The 22,250-nt window shown below is 41.0% G+C and overlaps 1 protein-coding gene and 1 long non-coding RNA gene across 2 annotated transcripts; both read left to right on the top strand.

The window, feature by feature from the left end:
- Nucleotides 1-711: 711 nt before the first annotated feature.
- On the top strand, nt 712-2,289 carry LOC309957409. The gene is made up of 3 exons (XR_014325968.1): nt 712-754; nt 1,387-1,565; nt 1,765-2,289. It is a non-coding gene; the product is annotated as an uncharacterized lncRNA (long non-coding RNA).
- A 9,411-nt stretch (nt 2,290-11,700) lies between these two features.
- LOC309974833 (uncharacterized protein) lies at nt 11,701-15,181 on the top strand (the record flags this gene model as incomplete). The annotated part of the gene is made up of 2 exons (XM_082859619.1): nt 11,701-12,291; nt 14,826-15,181. The coding sequence occupies exons 1-2, from the start codon at nt 12,258-12,260 to the stop codon at nt 15,179-15,181; spliced, it is 390 nt and encodes a 129-aa protein (XP_082715745.1). The 5' UTR covers nt 11,701-12,257.
- Nucleotides 15,182-22,250: the final 7,069 nt, after the last annotated feature.

Raw genomic sequence — 22,250 nt, 5'->3', positions numbered from 1 at the left:
GGGGAGTGAGGGAATACAGAAACAATAATGCAGCTTGTATCTCTTAGTTCTACAGGAACTAAGGTCTCCACTCAGGTAGAGGATAATAACTTTATGCTAAGCATAAGCACATAGACCCCAAACTGGTTGGAACCAGAAGGCTGATGACTGAGATTCCTGGAACACCTCCCACCAACCAATCAGAGGAAGGTCACACACTCTGCAAGCACCCCCCCTCCCCCCCCCGAAAGTTTGCGTATAAACACTCTTCCTCCAAGTCATCAGGGATCGCAGGTCTTGATCATGAGCCACCCTGTTGCCCTGTTCTCCTTGCTCAGCCCTGTTTTCTTGGCTCCAAACCCTGGTCTCACTGGGCATTGACTGGGCACATGAACTTGGGTTTGACAACAAAGCCAGGCTCCCAAGCGTGAGGGGGAGAAGTCCCAGCGCGCAGTCTCACCCAGCCTGCACACCCTCCCCTCCCCACTCAAACCTCCGTAGTAGGTCGCAAGCTTCTACATGGCACTGCCACTGTAGGATCCCAGGAACTGAAACTAAAAAGTGGCGTTTGTAGCCCTTGGCAAGGCTGAAGGAGAACCCTCCACACGCCACAGCCAGGGGAACAGGCGATGGAGACAGCGGCGGGAGGGACCGAGGCGGCGCGCCGCGGGGTCTTGTGGGAGACGCCGGGCTCTCTCCGCGCAGGCGCAGTACAGCCTCAGCGGGCTTGGCCCCGGGCCGGGAAACCAGAGACCCGGGACCCGGCTTGAGCCAGGTGAGTCTGGCGGCTCTTGGCAGCGGCAGGAGCTACTTCCGGCAAGACTGGGGTTCAGAGGGGCACTCAGGTTCAAAGGGAAGATAGATATCAGAGGGCCAGAGTAGGGGTGGGTTTGAGGGACTTGAAGCCCCAAGTCTGGGGCCCCGGGAGCGATGGTCCCCGAAAGAGTGTGTCACCCGCGATTTGGCTGTGGAGGATCAGATCCTACCAGGTTCTCTAAAGCAGGCACAGTCACCGGCTCTGCTCACCGCAGACAGGAGCGTTCGTGGAACCCCCCTCCCCCCCGCCCCGTGGCTCCAGGATCCCCTTCTCCTTCAGACTCCAGCCTTGGCTTAGCCCCCTGTGCCCCGCTGATCCCGGCTGTGGGCGCCCCCAGGTCGGGGCTACGATCGCAGCATATCGGCGGGGCGGGTCAGCCGCGTATCTCCCCCAGAGCAGTGTGTGCGGGCGCTTCCACCCTCTGATGTCTCGGGTTTCTCCTTCAAGTGTTTGGCCGCCGGCTTTGCTGTCCCGGTGGCCAGAGGTTCCTAGCCGGAGTTCCTCCGTATGTATCCTGGGAGACGCTTAGTGTAACTTTGAGCCCGGCTGGATTTCCGACTGTGGCACTCTTGCTGTTCTTGAGCCCACAGGAACAAGCCATGCTGGTAGGAAAGAAGACCGCAACTCTTCAGGCGGCTGGACCCCTGAGAGGATACACCTGTGACCTGAGGCTTCCTGCCAAAACTACTAGCCAAGACCGGGGTCTGGAGGAGGAAGTGGTTCTGGAGCTGCTGAGGCTGTGGACGTTCCTCAGCAAGGCTTGGGTCAGGTGACACCTTCAGAGAACAGGGAGAGACCGTGGACTTAGAATAGACTGTTCCCCATCTCTTACCTGAGGTGGTGAACAGTCTGTAGTGTGGAGAGGAGAAGGCAGCGTAGGGCAGGCTGGTTGAGGGAATGGTTCGGGTGAGGCTGGCCACTCTGGGGGCTGCAAGGCAGGCTTGTCTCATGGCTCCTTTCTTTTCCAGCTTTGCCTCCTTAACTCCTTGACCTTGCTGAGGAAGAAGAGATGACCAGCTCCCAGGTGAGATGCATATTTCCTTTCTCGGTCCCGGTATACATACTCTTGAAGAAAAGGAGAAGGAAACACCTTTATGGATGTGCTGGATAAGCTCAACATTGACTTTTTCTTCTGATACTCACAACAGTTGTGAGAAGTGGACATTATTTCCATTTTGCAGATGCAGCAGCTGGCTCAGTGAGGTTTAGAGACCTGTCCAGTTCACCAAGCTATGAAATGGTGGAGCCAGATTTGTCTTTAGGCCCATTGCCTATGCTGTACATGTTGTCAGTGGACAAGTCTTCTCATCCAGGGACTGAGCCTGAATTGTGCACACCTTGGGGGCTGGGCCTAATCTGTGAGATGAAGGACTCTGAAAGGAGTGCACTTTCCTGCCTGGTGCCCTTCTTTAGGTTAGGTCTCTTCTCTCCCTAACATTTTGCTCATTCATTTATCTACTTCGTCATGGCTGCTCTGTGCTCATTTGTTTGTAAGAGCAAAACAAACTGACTTAGATACAATTCTTACTTCAACGTGTGTGGTTTCTTTGGGGGAGATTCATATGTACATGTATAAAATAGTGATTATTACTCACATATGCAATGAGTAATATGAAAAGAAGCCACTCTTAAGTGTCAGTTTGAAGACTGCACTCAGTGATAGCAGTGCTAGAGGAGGGGAAAAAATCAGTGTGCACTGGGGTGATTGAGGAAGACTGAAGGAGGTGAGCTAGAGAAGATTTGAGTACTACAGGTTTCCTCCGCTATCTGAAAGTTGGGTGTTCCTATGAAACCTTTCCGAAGCCGAAATGGTGGAAAGAAGCAATTACTTTAGGACACATCTTGCTAATGGACACACAAAATAAATCAAGATAAAGCACAGATGCTCACAGACACAGTTCAAAGCTATGGAAGCTTGATGCTGAGTGAAGTTCCTGAGGAAGAAGTTTGGCAGTGCCACTCTAGCAGCCCTGGGTATGTGCTGCCTCTGTAATGACTCTTTGCAAAACAAGTGCTGAATGTTTTTTTTGATTTTTGTTTTTCTTCATGGAAGTGAAAATGCTTTTCAGATTTCTTTCTGTTAGCAAAAACAGGTGCTAATGTAGGTCTTAATGTAGGTCTTTCATGAAAGTGAAGTGGCAGATAGCAAGGATACCTGTATATGAACTTCCATACCTCTTTCAAGTCTTTACTGTTTTTTGTTGTTTATAATTGCCTTATGGCCTAGTTTATGATCAATTTTTACAGTGTTTCATGTGTGCTTGAGTAGAATGTATATTCTCTAAAGGTAAGTGGGTAGGTACCAACTTTTTTTTTTTTTTTTTGCGGTACGTGGACCTCTCACTGTTGTGGCCTCTCCCGTTGCGGAGCACAGGCTTCGGACGCGCAGGCTCAGCGGCCATGGCTCACGGGCCCAGCCGCTCCACGGCATGTGGGATCTTCCCGGACTGGGGCACGAACCTGTGTCCCCTGCATCGGCAGGCGGATTCTCAACCACTGTGCCACCAGGGAAGCCCCTCAACTTTTTTTTTTTAGACCTTCTGCTGGCAGAATTCATTCTCATTTTAGGGAGGTTAGTCTTTATTCCATTAAGACCTTCAATTTATTGGATGTGGACAACCCACATTAAGGAGGGTAATCTGCTTTACTCAAAGTCCACCCATTTAAATGTTCATCTCATCTAAAAAACCCTCACAGGAACATCCAGAATAATGTTTGACCAAATATCTAGGCAATGTGGCCCAGCCAAGTTGACATATAAAATTAACCTTCATATCACCCTCTAACCTACTATATAGTATACTTATGTATTATGTTTCTTCCCTGTCACATACTGATAGAATGTAAGCTAGTTCCACCGGGGCAGTGTTTGTCTGTTTTATTCACTAATGTATCCCCAGAGTCAGGAACAATATCTGATGCATTGTAGGTACAATAAATATCTATTGAATAAATCTTTATCATCCTTATCCTCCTTACCTTCATCCAATGTCAGATGGTTACTTTTGGAAAAAACAAAACTTAAACCCCCATCTATTACTCCTCATATGTAGTGCTCTTTCCATATCCATAAGGGAACACTTATCTTCAGAAATATCTTGAAGCCTCAGGATTCTCCCAAATAAAGTGAGTGGATTTATTCATTGACCAGGGTTTGTGTTCTTTAAAATCCAAGGATGACCCTTGGGCTGGGCTATGGGTGTTCTTTTTCTTCTACCAGAGAGGGTCTGCGGGCTTTTCGTCAGCATGGTAAAGGAGCATCTCAACTTTCTTGTTACCAACAGAAATCTGGTGCTAAGCAGCCTAGGTCATAGATAATAATGTTAATTGGAAATTACTTAACAGCATTTTCCCCTGATTTTTATTTTATTTATTTTTTATTTTTTTTATTTTTTATTTTTTTGCCGTACGCGGGTCTCTTACTGCTGTGGCCTCTCCCGCTGCGGAGCACAGGCTCCGGACGCGCAGGGTCAGCGGCCATGGCTCACGGGCCCAGCCGCTCCGCTGCATGTGGGATCTTCCCGGACCGGGGCACGAACCCGTGTCCCCTGCATCGGCAGGCGGACTCTCAACCACTGCGCCACCAGAGAAGCCCATCCCCTAATTTTTAATACTTCTATACAATTTTTAAAACTGTCTATAGGTGTCCATAAGATCTGACTTGTTTAAAATTTTTGTATCTTTATTGATTTATTTTTGTTTGCTTGACCCATCAAGAATTGAGAAAAAAAAGTGTGTGGAATCTCTCTGAGTAGTAGATATGTCAATTTCTCTCTGTAGTACTTCCATTTTAAAAAAATATATTACTTTGGGGATGTTTTATGAGGTACATACAAGTTGAGTTGTTATATCTTCATGGAGAATTAAAGTTTTTATCCCTATGTAGTGACCTTTTATATCACTTTGTGTCTAGAAATCTATTTTGTTCAACATTAGTATAGCTATTCCTGCTTTCTTTTGTTTATTATTTACCTGGTTTACCTTTTTCCATTATTTCAACCTTTTCAGGGCCTTATGCTTTAGGTATGTCTCTCATTAACTGCTTATAGCTGAATTCTGTCTCCTCCCCCCTCAATCTGATAATCAGCACTTTTTTAACTAGCAAGTTTAGCCTGTTTGCATTTAGTGTAGTTATTGATATATTTGATGTGTTTGTACTGTCTTGCACTTTAATTTTATTTGTCCATTTTTCCTGTATTTTCCCCTCCTTTCTTTTTTTTGTTTGTTTTTTAAGTGGAGAGGGTTTTTTTTCTTTTTCCTCTTTACATGTTTGAAATTTATAACTTATATCCATTCGTTTGGTGGTTACCCTTGAAATTTTATCGTGCTTACTTGCAAGCCTAGGTTTAAACAATATGTTAACCTCTTTCAGAATAATGCAAGGACTTAGGAACTACTGATCACATCCCCCATTGACTTAAAAGCTATTGTTTTCTGCATTTTATTTATTTTTTATTTTTTTGGACTTGCTGAGCAGCTTGCAGGATCTTAGTTCCCCGACCAGGGATCGAACCTGTGCCCCCTGCATTGGAAGTGCAGAGCCCTAACCACTGGACCGCCAGGGAAGTCCCTGTTTTTTGCATTTTAATTCTGTCCTCTTAATAAATTAGATATTATTAGAATTATTATTTTATACAGACAATGTTTGGATTTACATATATGTTTATCATTTATTTGCTTGCCATTCTTTCTTCTGTCTCAGCCTTTCCTTCTGGGATCACTTTTCTTTTTCCTGAAATACATTCTTCCTAGAAGTTCCTTTTTAATGCATCTTTAGACATTCCATTTGTTATTTTTTTCACAACTGCATGTTATTTTCAGATAATTTCTTTGCTTTATCATCTTATAATTGCATCTTTTATTTTTTCAAATAATTCATGTATTGCTGTTCTGGTTCTGTATCTGATAGTTTAAATATCTGTAGTTGTTGGTAGTGTTAATCTGTTTTATGCTCACTCTCCCCTTTGATGAGTTTAATTATGAGCTCATTGATTGATCTTTATTTGAGTCCTATGGGAAATTTTTCTTCAGGGGAAATATGCTTCTGTTTCTGCCAGAGCTTAGAGGATGGTACTAACATGGGATGGTCCCAGTTGCTCAGAGGTCCCAGGTCAGGCTAAGCTTCCCACCCTGCAGCTGGCATAAGGTTCCATATACCACAGCAGTGCTGCTATTGGCATCTCTGCAGGGCAACCTGTCCTTTCCAACTGCCTGCCACTCTGCTCTCAGCTCACTGGGTTGTTTTGTCTTATTTTTCCTTTTCAGTTGTGGGGAAAGGAGTAGTCCTTTTTCTTTGTTTCCAGTTAGGTGAAATTCCTTATTTTTGTGACATGATATTATTGACCTGTAAATCTTATAAATATTTGTAGCATCTGGTTTACTATTTTTCAACTTAACTAGTAATCCAAGAAATGTTATAATATAATGAAATGGCATTTTTGCCACCTATCAAGTTGTCAGAGATGTGTTTTTTAAAAATACTTACTGGTAAAACCAGGACACTCAAATACTTTTAAACTAAATGTCATTTTGCTACAGACTTTTTGGAGGGCTTTGGAAATATGTGTCAGAAGTCTTTACCTAACAAACCTAACAAAAGTCTTTTAGCTAACAATTCTACTTTTAGGAATTTACCCTGAGAAAAAGAGTGGATAAGTGCATATAATTTAAATACAATGATATAACTTGCAGTATCATTATGGTAATGAAAAGTGGTAAGTAACTTTAGTGTCCAATATAGGGACATTTTGTTGTTGTTGTTTTTTGTTTGTTTGTTTTTTGCGGTACGCGGGCCTCTCACTGTTGTGGCCTCTCCCGTTGCGGAGCACAGGCTCCGGACACGCAGGCTCAGCGGCCATGGCTCACGGGCCCAGCCACTCCGTGGCATGTGGGATCTTCCCGGACCGGGGCACGAACCCGTATCCCCTGCATCGGCAGGCGGACTCTCAACCACTGCGCCACCAGGGAAGCCCCTGTTGTTTTGTTTTTAATATTTATTTATTTATTTGGCTGTGTTGGATCTTAGTTGCGGCACACGGGATCTTTCGTTGCAATGCGTGGGCTCTTTGCTGTGACGTGCGGGCTCCTCTCTAGTTGTGGCATGCAGGTTTTCTCTTTAGTTATGGCTCTCTAGTTGAGGCCCACGAGCTCAGTAGTTGTGACACGTGGGCTTAGTTGCTTCTCTGACTAGGGATCGAACCCACATCCCCTGCATTGGAAGGCAGATTCTTTACCACTGGGCCACCAGGGAAGTCCTGGGAGATTGTTAAATTATGATATAACCATGAGAAGAGCCACTATATAGCCATTAACAAGGTATAGAAGAATATTTACTAATAGGGGAACATGTTCATGATATTTTAATTGCAAAATGTTTTAAAAAGTTGTAAAGAATATCCCCAAGTTTTAAAACTTACATATATATGCCAAAATGTAAATAGTAGTTATTTAGGGGCAATATGATTATATATTTTGTATTTTTTTTTGTAGTTTTCTCTTATCTTCCATAATAGCACTTTTGTTATCAGAAAAAAATAGCAAATGAAATGTGATTCTCATTGCAAGAGTGGGAGGGAGGGGGTTATTTGAAATGTGTGTTGTTTTATCATCAAGTTTTCTTTCCATAGATGAATGTTAATTATGTCAGTACATACCCTAGGAAAAAGTTATAATTTAAGTGTCTAACCTAGACATACAAGCCAGCACTTCGTCAAACTAGTGGGCTAGATTAGACACTCAGAGTTGCCACTGCATTTTTTATATTATATAAAAAGAATATGCACTGTTTAGAAAAAATCCTCAGCCAAGTGAATAAATAGTACAGCCATATTGCAGACATTTTACAAACAAGGAATATGAAGAAGAACCAAAAATGTATTTCTTTACATGAGATCAAATAGATCATAGGCTTAGAGGTTTCATTTATATCAGCAGCTAATTTATGTGTGCCTGTACTACTTACTCACTGTGTGTAGGATCATTATAGATGTGAGACGTTGCAACACTGCAAGTGATTTTTCAGCACAATCTGTAGTGATACAGCCTTAAATACACTTGATGTTGCTTCTTTAATAGCTGAAATAAAACCTAGGGTTGGGCATTAAAAACTGTGGTTTTAGGCATTTATAATGACACACTTCTACTGTATTTAAGAATAAATTTTTTTAAATGACAAAATTTAATTGATGTGATCATTTATTATTCATATCTGGTTAAATTTGTAAAACAGACTCCTTTACAAATATTTTCAATCTCCCAATATTTAAGACCAAGTCAAAATATTATCATTGCATATTGATAATCTGTTATTCTCATCTGGGTTTATGTTTTGTCTGTTTATTTCACTACCTAGACCAATGTCCTTTAAAAGTGTTTTTAGGGACTTCCCTGGTGGTCCAGTGATTAAGAACTCATGCTTCCAGTGCAGGGGGCGCGGGTTCAATCCCCGGCTGGGGAACTGAGATCCCGCATGACGCATGGTGCAGCCAAAAAAAAAAAGTGTTTTTAAATTAGAATTTGATTTATTTTATTAAATGCTATTTTGCCATCCTGTGAGATGGTCATATGGATTTCCCTTTTTTACTTGTTATGATTATGTATGTTAATAGATTTTCTAATGCCAGCTGTTATCAGTCTAAATTCCTAGGGTCAAATAAACAAAACATTAGCAGTGTCTCTTTATTCAAGACCAACTTGAATATTTCACCTGTACAGCCAGTTCCTAAAAGCTTCTCATAATTAAGAATTGAAAATTAGTACTACAGTGTGAACATGCCTAATTACTGGGAATTTATTTTCATCAACTTTGTTTCTGAAGTTGCTGTATTTCTAGACTTAGAAACTTTCTGTTACTTGACTGCATTGCAGTGAATGCTCTCTATAGGAAATAAGTTTGTGATGATTGAGAAACAGAATTAAGACAGTGGATAGATATCCAGAACATAAGTCTTAAGTGTGCCTTTGAGTCACATAATATATAGTCTTAGAAAATAAGTTACAGTTATTGTAGACTAAGCATTAATGATGTTGATGTTTGAATTTCAAGACTGACAGATCACTAGTAAACTATTTCAAAGCTTTATAAAAGACATTGAATTTCATTCTTAGAGTTTTCCCACAATACAACTTAATCTTTCTTCTTAGAACCATAATAAATACAAATAACCACACTAAAAGATCTATCACATCCTCATTCATATTAGACTTTTTTTTAAGTTGAGGTATAGTTGAATTACAATATTGTATTAGTTTTAGGTATACAACATAGTGATTCAAAATTTTTATAGATTATATTCCATTTAAAGTTATAAAAAATTGGGTATATTCCTGTGCTGTACAATATATCCTTGTAGCTTATTTATTTTATTCATAGTAGTTTGCGCCTCTTACTCCCTTACCCCTATTTTGCTCCTACCCCCTTCCCTCTCCCTGCTGGTAACTACTAGTTGATTCTCTATATCTGTGAGTCTGTTTCTGTTTTGTTATATTCATTCATTTGCTTTTGTTTGTGTTTTTTTTTTCAGATTCCACATGTAAGTGGTAACATACAGTACTTGTCTTTCTCTGTTTGACTATTTCACTAAGCATAATAATACCCTCTAGGTCCATCCTTGTTGTTGCAAATGGCAAAATTTCATTCTTTTTTATGGCCGAGTAGTATTCCATTGTGTGTGTGTGTGTGTGTGTGTGTGTGTGTGTGTGTGACATCTTCTTTAGCCATTCATCTGTTGATGGACACTTGGGTTGCTTCCATATCTTGGCTATTGTAAATAGTGCTGCTATAAACATTGGGGAGCATGTATCTTTTCAAATTAGTGTTTTCCTTTTCTTTGGATATATACCCAGGAGTGGGATTGCTGGATCATATGGTAGTTTTATTTTTTTGAGGAACCACTGTTTTCCACAGTGGCTGTACCCATATTAGACTTCTTTACAGTGCAGTGATTGGAAAGGATAGCACTAGCTTTTAAGTAATCTCATAAAATCATTTTCAGTTCATAGGACACCTTCCTGTCTATTCCCAAAACTGCCAATTCTTATCAAGGGCATTTTAATACCTAGCCACTGTTCAGGTGTGGATGCAGCTATATTTACACTTTGTGGTTAGTCTTTAAGATAGTCTAAGAATCTACAAGCTTGCTTGAAAATAGAAATGATATCTTCCTAATTAAATGTTTAAAGGTGCTGGGCTTCCAAAAAGAATGATAGCTCAAAGAATCCTTGGATTTGTTTAATAATAAAGGTATCAGTTAGCCTGGCTAATTAGCCAGCGTCACATGAACTTTATGTTGAAATATAACTTTGAAATGAAATGGAATAGAACTTGGCTTTGTAGATAAATAAGTATATAAAGAATATGGACATTTCCAAGTACGTACCTAAAACATATATAACACTGTGGGTCTGTATATGGTGGTGGAGAGTGAGGGAACGGGAGTAGTTAAGGCTGAAATGCAAGTTTTGGGGAACTGGGTGAAAGGTGATAGTCTTCACTGAGATAAGGAACAGAGGAGATGGAGCCTCTGTGTTTCTGTGTGTGTTTGTGTGTGCAGAGGGGAGTTAGAAGACAGTTTGAAGCACCTGTCGGACATCCAATTAAAGAAGTCTAGAATGTAGATAGATATCAAGGTCTGAGACAGATCCAGGTGAAAGATACAAATTTATGAGTTGTCACCATGTATATAATCATTAAAGTCATGGGCTTGGTTGAGATCATCCAGCTGATATACGAGAAGAGAAGAAAACGAAGATAACCAGAGAAGAATCTTGAGGAACACAAATATTAATATTTAAGGAATGGGCACAAAAAGAGCAGACAGAGTAGAGATTATGTTGCAGGAAGGCAGGATGGTATAGACCAATTAGGAGGTAGAGGTGAGGTCATGGTGGCTCAGAATAAAGTGGGCGCAGTGGAGGTAAAAGAGAGATTTTAAAAGATTTAGTGGGCTTCCCTGGTGGCGCAGTGGTTGAGAGTCTGCCTGACGATGCAGGGGACACGGGTTCGTGCCCCGGTCTGGGAAGATCCCATATGCCGCGGAGCAGCTGGGCCCGTGAGCCATGGCCGCTGAGCCTGCGCGTCCGGAGCCTGTGCTCCGCAATGGGAGAGGCCACAACAGTGAGAGGCCCACGAACCGCAAAAAAAAAAAAAAAAAAAAAAATATTTAGTGAGGGATGGGAGAGAGGAAGTCAAGGATGACCTCTTTTTTTCTGACCTAAACATCTGGGTGGTTGGAGGTGGGGTTTCCTGAGTTAGAGAGCACTGGGAGAGAAGCAGTTTTGGAAAGGAAGATAAAGTCAGAACTGAGCATGTTGATTTAGATGTCTTTGAAGACATCCAAATAGATATTTCTTTCACTTGGTAGAAATTGATTGATTACCTACTGTAGATCAGGCACTATGCTTCACACTGGATGTTCACCAAGGAGATATTTGGGTCTGGAACTCTAGGTATAGCTTGAGGTCTTGGCTGCCAAAGTACATTTGAGAGTTGTCAGCATTCAGTTGGCGTTTGAAGCTATCAGAATATATGAGATCACATAGGGAGAGTGAGAAGAAGGCCTAGGATCCAACCCAGGAAACCCGCACATTGACCTGGAGAGAAGGAGATTGAGAAAGATTGACCAGAGTGTTAGGAGAGTTAGGATACTATGATATCCAGACTCTCGGAGGAGTTTTGAGGAACACCATGTGGTCAACAGGGCCAAATAATGCCAAGGAGTCAAGCATAAAAAGGATTGAAAACTTTCCATTGGGTTTATCAGCAGGGAAGTCATTAGTTATCTTATGAGGATGAATTTCTAGAATTGGAAATGCTGGATCAAAAGATATGTTTGATAAATACTGCCATATTGTTCTCCAAAAAAGTTTATACCAATTTATACTCCTTCCAACAGTATATGGGGGTATGTGTGTTCTCATACTGTCACTGGTAGTGGGTATTATAAGTCTTAATCTTTGCCCCAAGGATAGGGGAAAATAATGCCTCGTTATCTGAATACCCATTTCTTTGATAATTTGTGAGGCAGCATGTCTTTTTATGTGTCTATTGGTAATTTTTTTTTCTTCTTGAAATTACTCACTCAGATTATTTACCATTTGTCCATTTTTACTGGGAGCATTTTATTTTTTTTAATTGATTTTTAAGAGCTCCTCATATTATTAGGGTTGGTGAGCCTCTGCAAAAGATATACATATCTTTAAAATTTTTTTTTTGTTCTTTAAATTATTCTTACAGCTTAGGACAAAATTCTGAAGTCCCCTTTATACTGTCTACCTTTCTCAGTGTTGCCAAGTTTGTACCCTTTGTACCACGGAAGCTGGTGTAGATGTTTGCTCACTGAAGAGGAATTACTGTTCATTGGTGTCCTAAGAACACGTTACGTTCAAGGATGTGGCCGTGGACTTCACCGAGGAGGAGTGGGGGCAGCTGGACCCCGCACAGAGGGCCCTGTACAAACAGGTGATGCTGGAGATCTATGGCAACCTGGTCTTAGTGGGTGAGGACAACTGCTCTTTGGAGAATTTTTGTTCCCTTGGTTGTTTAAAGCTGTGAGCTCTTAAAGTGTTTAACTAGGTGAGGGCTTGAGATTCAAATATCAGAGTGTCCAAATCACTATTGAAGAAAGAAAAATGTTGCTACTAAGTAAAAACTTGAGTTCCCCCTCTGCCATTTATATTTCTTTTTTTTTTTTGAGGTGAAGTTCACATAAAATTAACCATTTGAAAGTGTACAATTCAGTGGCATTTAGTACATCACAATGTTGTGTAACTAACTCCTCTATCAAGTTCCAGAACATTTTCATCACCCTAAAAGAAAACCCCATACCCATTAAACAGTCACTCCCCGTGCCCCCCTCCCTGTAATTACTTATTTAATTAGAAAGGTATTAAAACAAAATATATTGCATATAAAGTAAAAAGTATCTTTCAGACTATTTTCTGTTTATATTACATATAAGCAGACAGAAAATATATAAGCTCACAGATACATATTTGTTTTGTTTCTATTTGTGTATTTATCTGTTTATGTTATAAAAATTAGTTCTGCAACTTTCCTTTTAGTTAGTAACATATGTTAGATATCTTTACATGTCAAAATATTTAGACCTATCTCAGTCTTTTAACTGGGTATATCATATTCCATTGTATGATATATTGATATACTGAAATTAATTTTTTTTAATTTATTTATTTTTGGCTGAGTTGGGTCTTTGTTGCTGCACGTGGGCTTTCTCTAGTGAGCGGGGGCTACTCTTTGTTACAGTGCACGGGCTTCTCATTGCGGTGGCTTCTCTTGTTGCAGAGCACAGGCTCTAGGCACGCGGGCTTCAGTAGTTGTGGCATGCGGGCTCAGTATTTGTGGCTATGGGCTCTAGAGCGCAGGCTCAGTAGTTGTGGCGCATGGGCTTAGTTGCTCCGCGGCATTTGGGATCTCCCAGGACCAGGGCTTGAACCTGTGTCCCCTGCATTGGCAGGAGAATTCTTAACCACTACACCACCAGGGAAGTCCCTTGCATGGTAGTTTGACTGAGTAGAGACCTTTAGATTCAAAATCATTTTCCCTGAGAATGTTCTAGCCATTGTATCTTTGTTTTTAAGCCTCGGATACTGCTGAGTCTGATCTGATTCATTCGTTTAGTAATTTTCTCTGTCTTATTTTATCTTATTTTTGTTTGTTTAACCTGTTTTTCTCGTCCCTCCCTTCTTTGGAATTTAGGAGTTTTACCAGGATGTGCCTAGCTAGGCAGTCCTCCCCACCACCCCCCAACCCCGTAATTATATTTGCCTGTCATTGAGCCCATTCATCTCTGAAGCCTTCAGCTCATGGGGAGTTTTCCCTTGATATTTCATGAGATTTTGTTGAGGGAAAAAGAGGAAAAGCTTTAATTTATTCATTTCTACTTTTTATATTCCATGTCTTCCCTTTTCACGAGTTTTTATTTTGACACATTTTGGACATCTTTGTCCCCCCTTTTTTTTCCTTCCTTTTGTCCTTGTAGGGGAATCATTGGTTTAGGTTTAGCTTGCTTGCTGATAGTCTTTCTTCCCTCAAGACTCTGAAAATATTGTACTGTTGTCTTTGGTCAGTCTCAGTCTCTTTTCAAGGGAGTAACTTGTTTTGCTTTTTTAATGTTTTGTATGCTTATGTTTTCTTGATCCTTGAAATTCATAAATTTCATCCTGGTAGGTGTATATGTTAGTTTGTCTTTTTTTTTTTTTAGCACTCCTAAGTGGTCCTGGGAAAATAGTTTCAATCTAAGAGAATCAAGTTCTCTTTCAGACTAAGTACATTCTCATTATTTATTATTATTTTTATTTCATATCCTTTCTTCTCTCCTTCTGAATCTCTTATACATGTAATATATAGGAGCTTCGAGATCATAATTCCATTTTTAAAATCCTTTCCTCTGAGTCCTAGTAGAACTCTTCAAGTTGATCTTTTTTCTTTTTAAAGAACTTGTATTTATTTATTTATTAAAATTTTATTTAGTTTTGTCTGCGTTGGATCTTCATTGCTGCGCACAGGCATTCTCTAGTTGTGGCGAGCAAGGGCTACTCTTTCTTGCGGTGTAGGCTTCTCATTGCAGTGGCTTCTCTTGTTGCAGAGCACGGACTCTAGATTCGCGGGCTTCAGTAGTTGCAGCACACAGGCTCAGTAGTTGCAGTGCACAGGCTCTGGGGCACGCAGGCTTCAGTAGTTGTTGCAGCGTGGGCTCAGTAGTTGCAGGCTCTAGAATGCAGGATCAGTAGTTGTGGTGTACCGGCTTAGTTGCTCTGCAGCATGTGGGATCTTCCCAGACCAGGGCTTGAACCCATGTCCCCTGCATTGGCAGGTGGATTCTTAACCACTGCGCCACCAGGAAGTCCCATCTTCAAGTTGATCTTTTAATCCACTAACATAGTTTCTTACATTCTCCAGTCTGATATTCTATTGCTTACAACCTCCCTTGAGGTCTTTTAACTTGACGGTCATATTTTTTCATCATTGTAAACATTTTCTCATTCTTAAATCATCCCCTTTCCCACACAGGAAAGAAACTTTATGACTGTGCCGAGTGTGGCAAGAGCTTCAGTCAGAGCACAGACCTTCACATCCACCAGAGAGTCCACACGAGAAAGAAACCTTTCGTGTGTGATACATGTGGCAAAGCCTTCAGTTATAACAGGAATCTTCACGTGCATCAGAGGGTCCACACAGGAGAGAAACCTTTTAAGCGCGAGGAGTGTGGCAAGGGCTTCCATCAGAGCCCCAACCTTCGCATCCACTGGAGAGTCCACACTGGAGCAAAACCGTACAAATGTGAGGAGTGTTGTGAGAGCTTCAGACAGAACCTAGACCTCCAAGAGCATCAGAGGGTCCACACACGAGAAACCATTTTAATGTGAAACCCTTGAAGTACAAGCTTCCGTGCTCATCAGAAAGTCCACACAGGAGAGAAACCTGTAGGTGTGAGGAGTGTGGGAAGGATTTTGATCACAGTGAATCTTCACGTTCTCCAGAGAATGAAACTGCAGATGTGATGGATGTGTGATAAGGGTTTCTTCAGTTAGAGCTTAGATCTTCGAGTTTATCTAAGAATTAATACAGGAGAAAACCCATTTATATGTGCTAAGTGTAGTAAGGGCTTTGGAGAGAGCACTAACCTTGAGTTCCATAAGTCCCCACAGGAGAGCAATGTTACAAATGTGCAAGTGGGGTAAAGGGTTTCTTAAGAACACAGAGCTTCTCTGCAGAGCGTCTATGCAGGGGAGAAACCATTGCTTTCAGTGTCTGTGGTTGGGGCTTCCGTTACAGCACAAATCTTCATGCACATCAGAGTCCATGCGCGGTAGAGACCCTGTGTGCGTGAGAAGCGAGTCAGGCCTTCACATCCATTTGACTCCACGTGGGAGAAAACCATGCAGGTGTAGGTATGTGCATATCTCCCCCTTCCCCAGAGAGCCTGTTTCTACCACGATTCTGGCAGCTCCAAGAGAGGGCAGCTGCGTGTGCTTTGCTCGCCACTGTGTCCCCAGCTCCTGGCACAGTGCCTGGCAGGAGTAGCCACCTAGTAAATATTTGTTGAATGAGAATCCATGTGGGAGAGAACCCCTGTTTGTGTGATAGTGGGGTAAGGACTTCAAGGTCAACATGTTGAAGCCTTTTTAGAAAGTGTGTTCACAGTCAGATCATGGGTTTTGTCATGAGTTAATCCCTGCAGGAGAGAAATCCTGTGAACCTGATGATTATACTAATGGACTTAGAGATAAATGATCAAATTATTAAATCGGTGTAGTAAATTTAAAAATACATGTCTTCAGCATAAGAATCCACACCCCCAAAACTGTATCAGCTGTGAAAATACTTTAGTCAAAACTCATACATTAAAATGTGTATCTATTCAGGAAAACAAAATCCTGTGTATACCCTGATGAAGTTATATGTCAGGCTCTGGACTGACCACCTCCGCATAAGGTGGACTCCACCAGACTCTGGTAGCAGTAGCTCTTCTTTTGTTTTATATTTCATCTCAAAGAGGTTTATGTTAGACATAACCAGTGAGTTATCCAGGGCCAAGGATTAACAAGGCCTTCCTTTTGGGAGAGATGCCCCTTACCTGGCAAAGTGCCCTTCTAGGCTGGAAGCCTCCTGGCCCTGATTGAGTGTCTCCCTGCTCATCATGTCATCAGGCTGCTGGGAGCTTTGCACCATGGATTGTAGAAATTCCCAGGTGAGGCATGTTCAGGGTAAGTGTCTATAGAAGAGATAGCTTAAAAAAAGGGGGCTGGGTCAGGGTTTACAGAGGGGAGTTAGAGGAGAGGAAAGCAAGTCTGAAACGGTAGGGAATAGTTAGAAGAAATAGGAAAAGAACAGTGCCTGGAAGGTAGTTGGGAGGGGTCATAGGGGTGGGAAGCCCCAAGGCTTCTCCTAAGTCTCCAGCAAGTGTCTCAACCTCCAGTACAGGGCTCTCCTTGGAGATCTATGCTAACCAGAGTGTGGTCTGTAGTGGGTAGAGATGGACCCCAGTGGCATCAGGGCCAGTTGGGGCCAGAGGTGGAAGAGTTGCTGTGAGGGGCCTTGGAAGGCAACTCTATGCCCCATCGTTTCCCCACGTGGCCCAAGTCAGGCGGGACCATTATCCCTCCAATAGAAGGAAGGATCATATATGCAGGCAATAATAAGCTTGACCCCCTTCAGGAGGCATAAATTAACTAGAGAACAGCCTGGGGGTCTGGCAATGAAAAGGGAACACCTGGACCAGTGGAGGTTATGAAAAGGTCAGTGACCCAGTGTCATCTCTAAATCTGGGTAGGGAACAGAGAAAGTTGGTCAACATTTCCACTGAGTCCTTCACCTAAGAGCACTGTATTTTTCTGCATCCCCACTAAACAGCCATTTGGGGGTTAGAAAGGCTTTGGGGCTCTTTAGGAGGACTGCCAGTTGAGCTGTCCAGGGACCACTGGCCTAAGTTGGGAAAGGGGATGGTATCCCTGAGGACTGTGATGGCACCCAAATACCACTGAATGCAGGTATTAATAAAATTCTCACAACACTGAGGTTTTATATTAGTGTCTTTTCCTTCTTCCTCTTTCTTTTTCCTCTCTGTCTCTTCCCTTTTATTTTCTTTCTCTCTGTTTTTAGATTTAAAAAATATTTGAAGTACAAAATATTTCAGACATACAGAAAAGTTCAGAAAATGTAACAGCTATTTTCTCAACTGAGATTAAGTAGATGTTAAATTTTTTGCCATAAGAGCTTCAGGTTTTTTTTTTTTTTTTGGTATGGAAAAAAAAAAGTAACAGATACAACTAAAGCCTCATGCTCTATTCTCTCAATTCTGCTCAGAGGTAACCATTATGCTTTAGTTACTATGTGTTGTTCCTCTGTATGTTTTTGGTTTTTTTGTTACCTGTATGTCCATGGTATCTTAAATTTTTACATAGATAACATCATCTTGTATGTTATCTTTTTGCAATTTGCTTGATTCACCAAACATTACAGTTTTGATTTTTTTTTTTTTTTTTTTTTTTTTTGCGGTACACGGGCCTCTCATTGTTGTGGCCTCTGCCATTGCGGAGCACAGGCTCCGGACATGCAGGCTCAGCAGCGGCCATGGCTCACGGGCCCAGCCGCTCTGCGGCATGTGGAATCCTCCCGGACTGGGGCACGAACCCCCGTCCCCTGCATCGGCAGGCGGACTCTCAACCACTGCGCCACCGGGGAAGCCCTGATATTTTTTTTATGCTAATGTTTTAGAACAAAGTCATGGATTTTAACTTCTATCGTGTTCTAAGCTATCAGACAGGTATTCTTTTCAATAGATTATTTGTATAGCCCTGTGCCAGTAACACATTTTTGAGTAATATAGCTTTATAGTAACTGTCTTAGCTATTTAAAACCCTTTATTTTTTCATATAAATTGTAGGGTCAGCTTGCTAAAATTTTTGAAAAAATCTGTTGGATTGGGATTTTGGGAGTTTTGTTTCATTTTCTCTCATTTTGTTCTTTCCATTGGATTATGTTTTCTTTCTTCTCCCTTTATTTACCTCTACAAGATTAGTATTTACATTTTATCTGCTTTCGTTTTATGTTAACTTGCATAACTGTTAAATTAAGCCCCTCCTTAACAAGATAGAACAGAACACTAACTCTACTCCTCCTCTCATGTTACATGTTATTGTTGTATCAATGCATGGTTTTAACTTCATCATGTTTTTTTTTGTTGTTTTTTTTTTTGTTGTTTTTTTTTTGCGGTACGCAGGCCTCTCACTGTTGTGGCCTCTCCCGTTGCGGAGCACAGGCTCCGGACGCGCAGGCTCAGCGGCCATGGCTCACGGGCCCAGCTGCTCCGCGGCATATGGGATCTTCCCAGACCGGGGCACGAACCCGTGTCCCCTGCATCGTCAGGCAGACTCTCAACCACTGCGCCACCAGGGAAGCCCTCATCATGTTTTTAACACACCACAGATTTATCACTATTATTATATGTTGTAAATAGCCAACACAAGTTTCGATTAACTGGAACATTTACCAGTTTCTTACCACTGGTTCTTGCATTTCCTCCTTCCTTCTGAGTTCCATTTCCTCAGCCTCCCAGAGCAGTTGCAGCTTGTATCGTGGTTAAAAGCACCAGCTCTGCAGTCAGCCTGCCTGGGTTTGATATCTGGCTCTGTAGATCTCTAGCTATGTGACCCTGGGCAGAGTACTTAATTTCTTTGTGCTTCAATTTCTCTATCTGTAAAAGAGAGATGATAGTATTATTTACTTCATGGGGTTGTTATTAGGATCAAATGAATTAATATTTGTAGAATGATTAAAATAGTGCCAGGCACATACTAAGTCTTGTAAAAGTATTTCTTTTGTAAATAAAATAAATGAATCCTTCAGTAGTTTTTCAGCAGGTATGTCTGAGAGTAGTAAATTCTTTATTTCTCCCTTACTTGTGAATTATAGCATAGCTGGATATAGAATTCTAAATTGGAATTTAATTTTTCTCAGTAATTCCTTAACCTCTAGTGCTGCTATTAAAAGTCTGTTATTAGTCTAATTATTGTTTCTTTTGAGACAGCCTGACTTTTCTCTCTGGTTAGTTTTAAAATTAGGATTTGCAAAATCCTGAAAAGCAGAAGCATGTTCTGCCATTTTACTAAATGTATATAGGAGTGGGTTTACTTGTATTTTCCCTAATCAAGACAGTAGCATGTAAAATAGCTTTTACATGCTATTTTCTCTTTTGCTAATTTTTCATTCTTTATTATATCCTTCTACTTCTATTGGGTGTATCTTTTTTTTTTCTAGCGTCTTGAGTTACATGGTTAGAGTTTATTTTTAGCCTTTCTTGTTTTCTAATAAATGCATTTCAGTGCATTTATTAGAAATTAAATTTCCCTTGAATACTTTGGCAGCATCCCTTGCAGTATGCAATTTGGCAGTATGTATCAAAAGGCTTTAAAATGTTTATGCCAATTGACTGAGAAATTTTACATCTAAGAATCTATGTTAAGGGAATAATCAAATAAATTATGTGTAAAAAGTATACATTACCATGTGTTATTTCCACATTTTTTTTTGTGTGTGTGGTACACAGGCCTTTCACTGTTGTGGCCTCTCCCATTGTGGAGCACAGGCTCTGGACGCGCAGGCTCAGCGGCCATGGCTCACGGGCCCAGCCGCTCCGCGGCATGTGGGATCTTCCCGGACCGGGGCACAAAACTGTGTCCCCTGCATCGGCAGGCGGACTCTCAACCACTGCGCCACCAGGGAAACCCTACATTTTTTAAAAGAAGGAAAGGATTACTTCACAATCCAGAGGATGTCATACTGTATCATAGTATATCTCTATGATGCAGTATTCTCCAACAAAAAAAGTGATGTTTTGAATCATTTTTAATGACTTAGGAAAATTTGCATAATATAGCAGATATAAAGACACATACATAGAGGAAAAAACTGGAAAGAAATATACTAATATATTAATAGTGTCAATGGATGATTTTTATTTTCTATTTTATGTTTTTCAGGATTTTGCAAGCAGTCTAATACTTCCCAGTCCCTGTTGACAACAGCATTAACTCTTCTAATAACAAAATGATACATGCCTATTGTAAAATATGAAAACATTATGAAACAATAGTAAGTGTAACTGGTTTAATCATGGAATGTCAACTCAGTTGGGTATATAAGATCATGAAATGGTTCTTTTTTCCCCCCAGGCTCTGCCTTCATCCATTCTGTTGAATCCCCATGAATGAATGAATGAATGAGTGAGTACTGAGTGGGAAAGAGACACTGAGGGAGGGCTTTAGGAAAGGAAGGCTTTTCCTCACCAGTTCCCTGAGGAAGAATACAAACTGTATAAAAGATTACAACTGGTGAAAATATTTCCAATCCATATCACAGACAAAGAGATTCATCTGCCTATTTATCAAGAGCTCTTAGAAATCAAGAAGAAAAAGCACAAGGACTTCCCTGGTGGTGCAGTGGTTAAGAATCCGCCTGACAATGCAGGGGACACGGGTTTGAGCCCTGCTCCAGGAAGATCCCACATGCCGCGGAGCAACTAAGCCCATGCGCCACAACTACTGATCCTGTGCTCTAGAGCCTGCAGGCCACAACTACTGAAGCCCATGTACCTAGAGCCCATGCTCCGCCACAAGAGAAGCCACCACAATGAGAAGCCTGCACACCGCAACGAAGAGTAGTCCCCATTCGCCACAACTAGAGAAAGCCCACACGCAGCAACAAAGACCCAATGCAGCCAAAAATAATTAAGAAGAAAAAGCACACAAAAAAATGTGAAGAGACTGTTCAGACATAATACAAGTGACCCTTAAATGTATGGAAGGATGACAGACTTTTCTCATAATATGAGAAATGTATATCAAAACCATGCTGAGATACCATTTCTCACCTATGGGATTAGCAAAAAATTGAAAATTAAAAAAAAAAACTTGTTAATGAGGCATACAGAAGTAGGCATTTTCATACATTGCCGTGGGGCTTGCAAAATAGAACAACTCCTATGGAGAAGAATTTGACAATATCTACTGACACTGTAGATACATTTGCCTTTTGATCCAGATATTCTATTTCTGAGACTCTATCCCACAGATACACTTGTACATGTGCTTTGCAAATATCTGGCATCGTTTCCAATAGTAAAAAGTAGAAAACAGCACAAATGTCCACCAACAGAGAACTGGTTTAATAAACTATATCCACACAGTGGAATGGTATGCAGCTGTAATAAAAAATAAGGAAAATTTCCTTGTTGAAATGGAAATACCTCCAAGATATATTATTAAATGAAAAATGCAAGGTGAAGAACAATGTGTGTATGTGTATATAAATATATATTTTATAGAAATATATAATGAATTTTATGTAAGGAGGAGAATGAGAATATATATCCATATTTGCTTATATTTGCATAATGTCACACTGGAAGGATAAACAAGGGGCTAATAAAATAATTGGAGGGACAGGAGTGAGGGTGAGGATTTTCTGTACTTTTTTTCTTTTGTATTAATGTAGTTTTTAAAAAAATTAATTAATTTATTTATTTATTTTTGGCTGCATTGGGTCTTCGTTGCTGCATGTGGGCTTTCTCTAGTTGCAACGAGTGGAGGCTACTCTTCATTGCGGTGCACAGGCTTCTTATTGTGGTGGCTTCTCTTGTTGCAGAGCCGGGCTCTAGGTGCGCAGGCTTCAGTAGTTGTGGCATGCAGGCTCAGTAGTTGTGGACATGTGCTTAGTTGTTCCGCGGCATGTGGGATCTTCCCAGACCAGGGCTTGAACCCATGTTCCCTGCATTGACAGGTGGATTCTTAACCACTGCGCAACCAGTGAAGCCCCTTAATGTAGTTTTGATTTGAACATTCTACCTATGTTTAAAATAATGCTGAATGAAATCCAATGTCATTTTGGCATTTATTGATATCATAATATTGGTTTCTCTATTAATTATTTTATGAT

The sequence above is a fragment of the Leucopleurus acutus genome (genome assembly GCF_964270905.1).
Source record: "Leucopleurus acutus genome assembly, chromosome: 2".
NCBI classification, from domain to species: domain Eukaryota; kingdom Metazoa; phylum Chordata; class Mammalia; order Artiodactyla; family Delphinidae; genus Leucopleurus; species Leucopleurus acutus.
The sequence above is the reverse complement of the archived record's forward strand: the minus strand, read 5'-3'. Positions and strand labels throughout refer to the sequence as shown.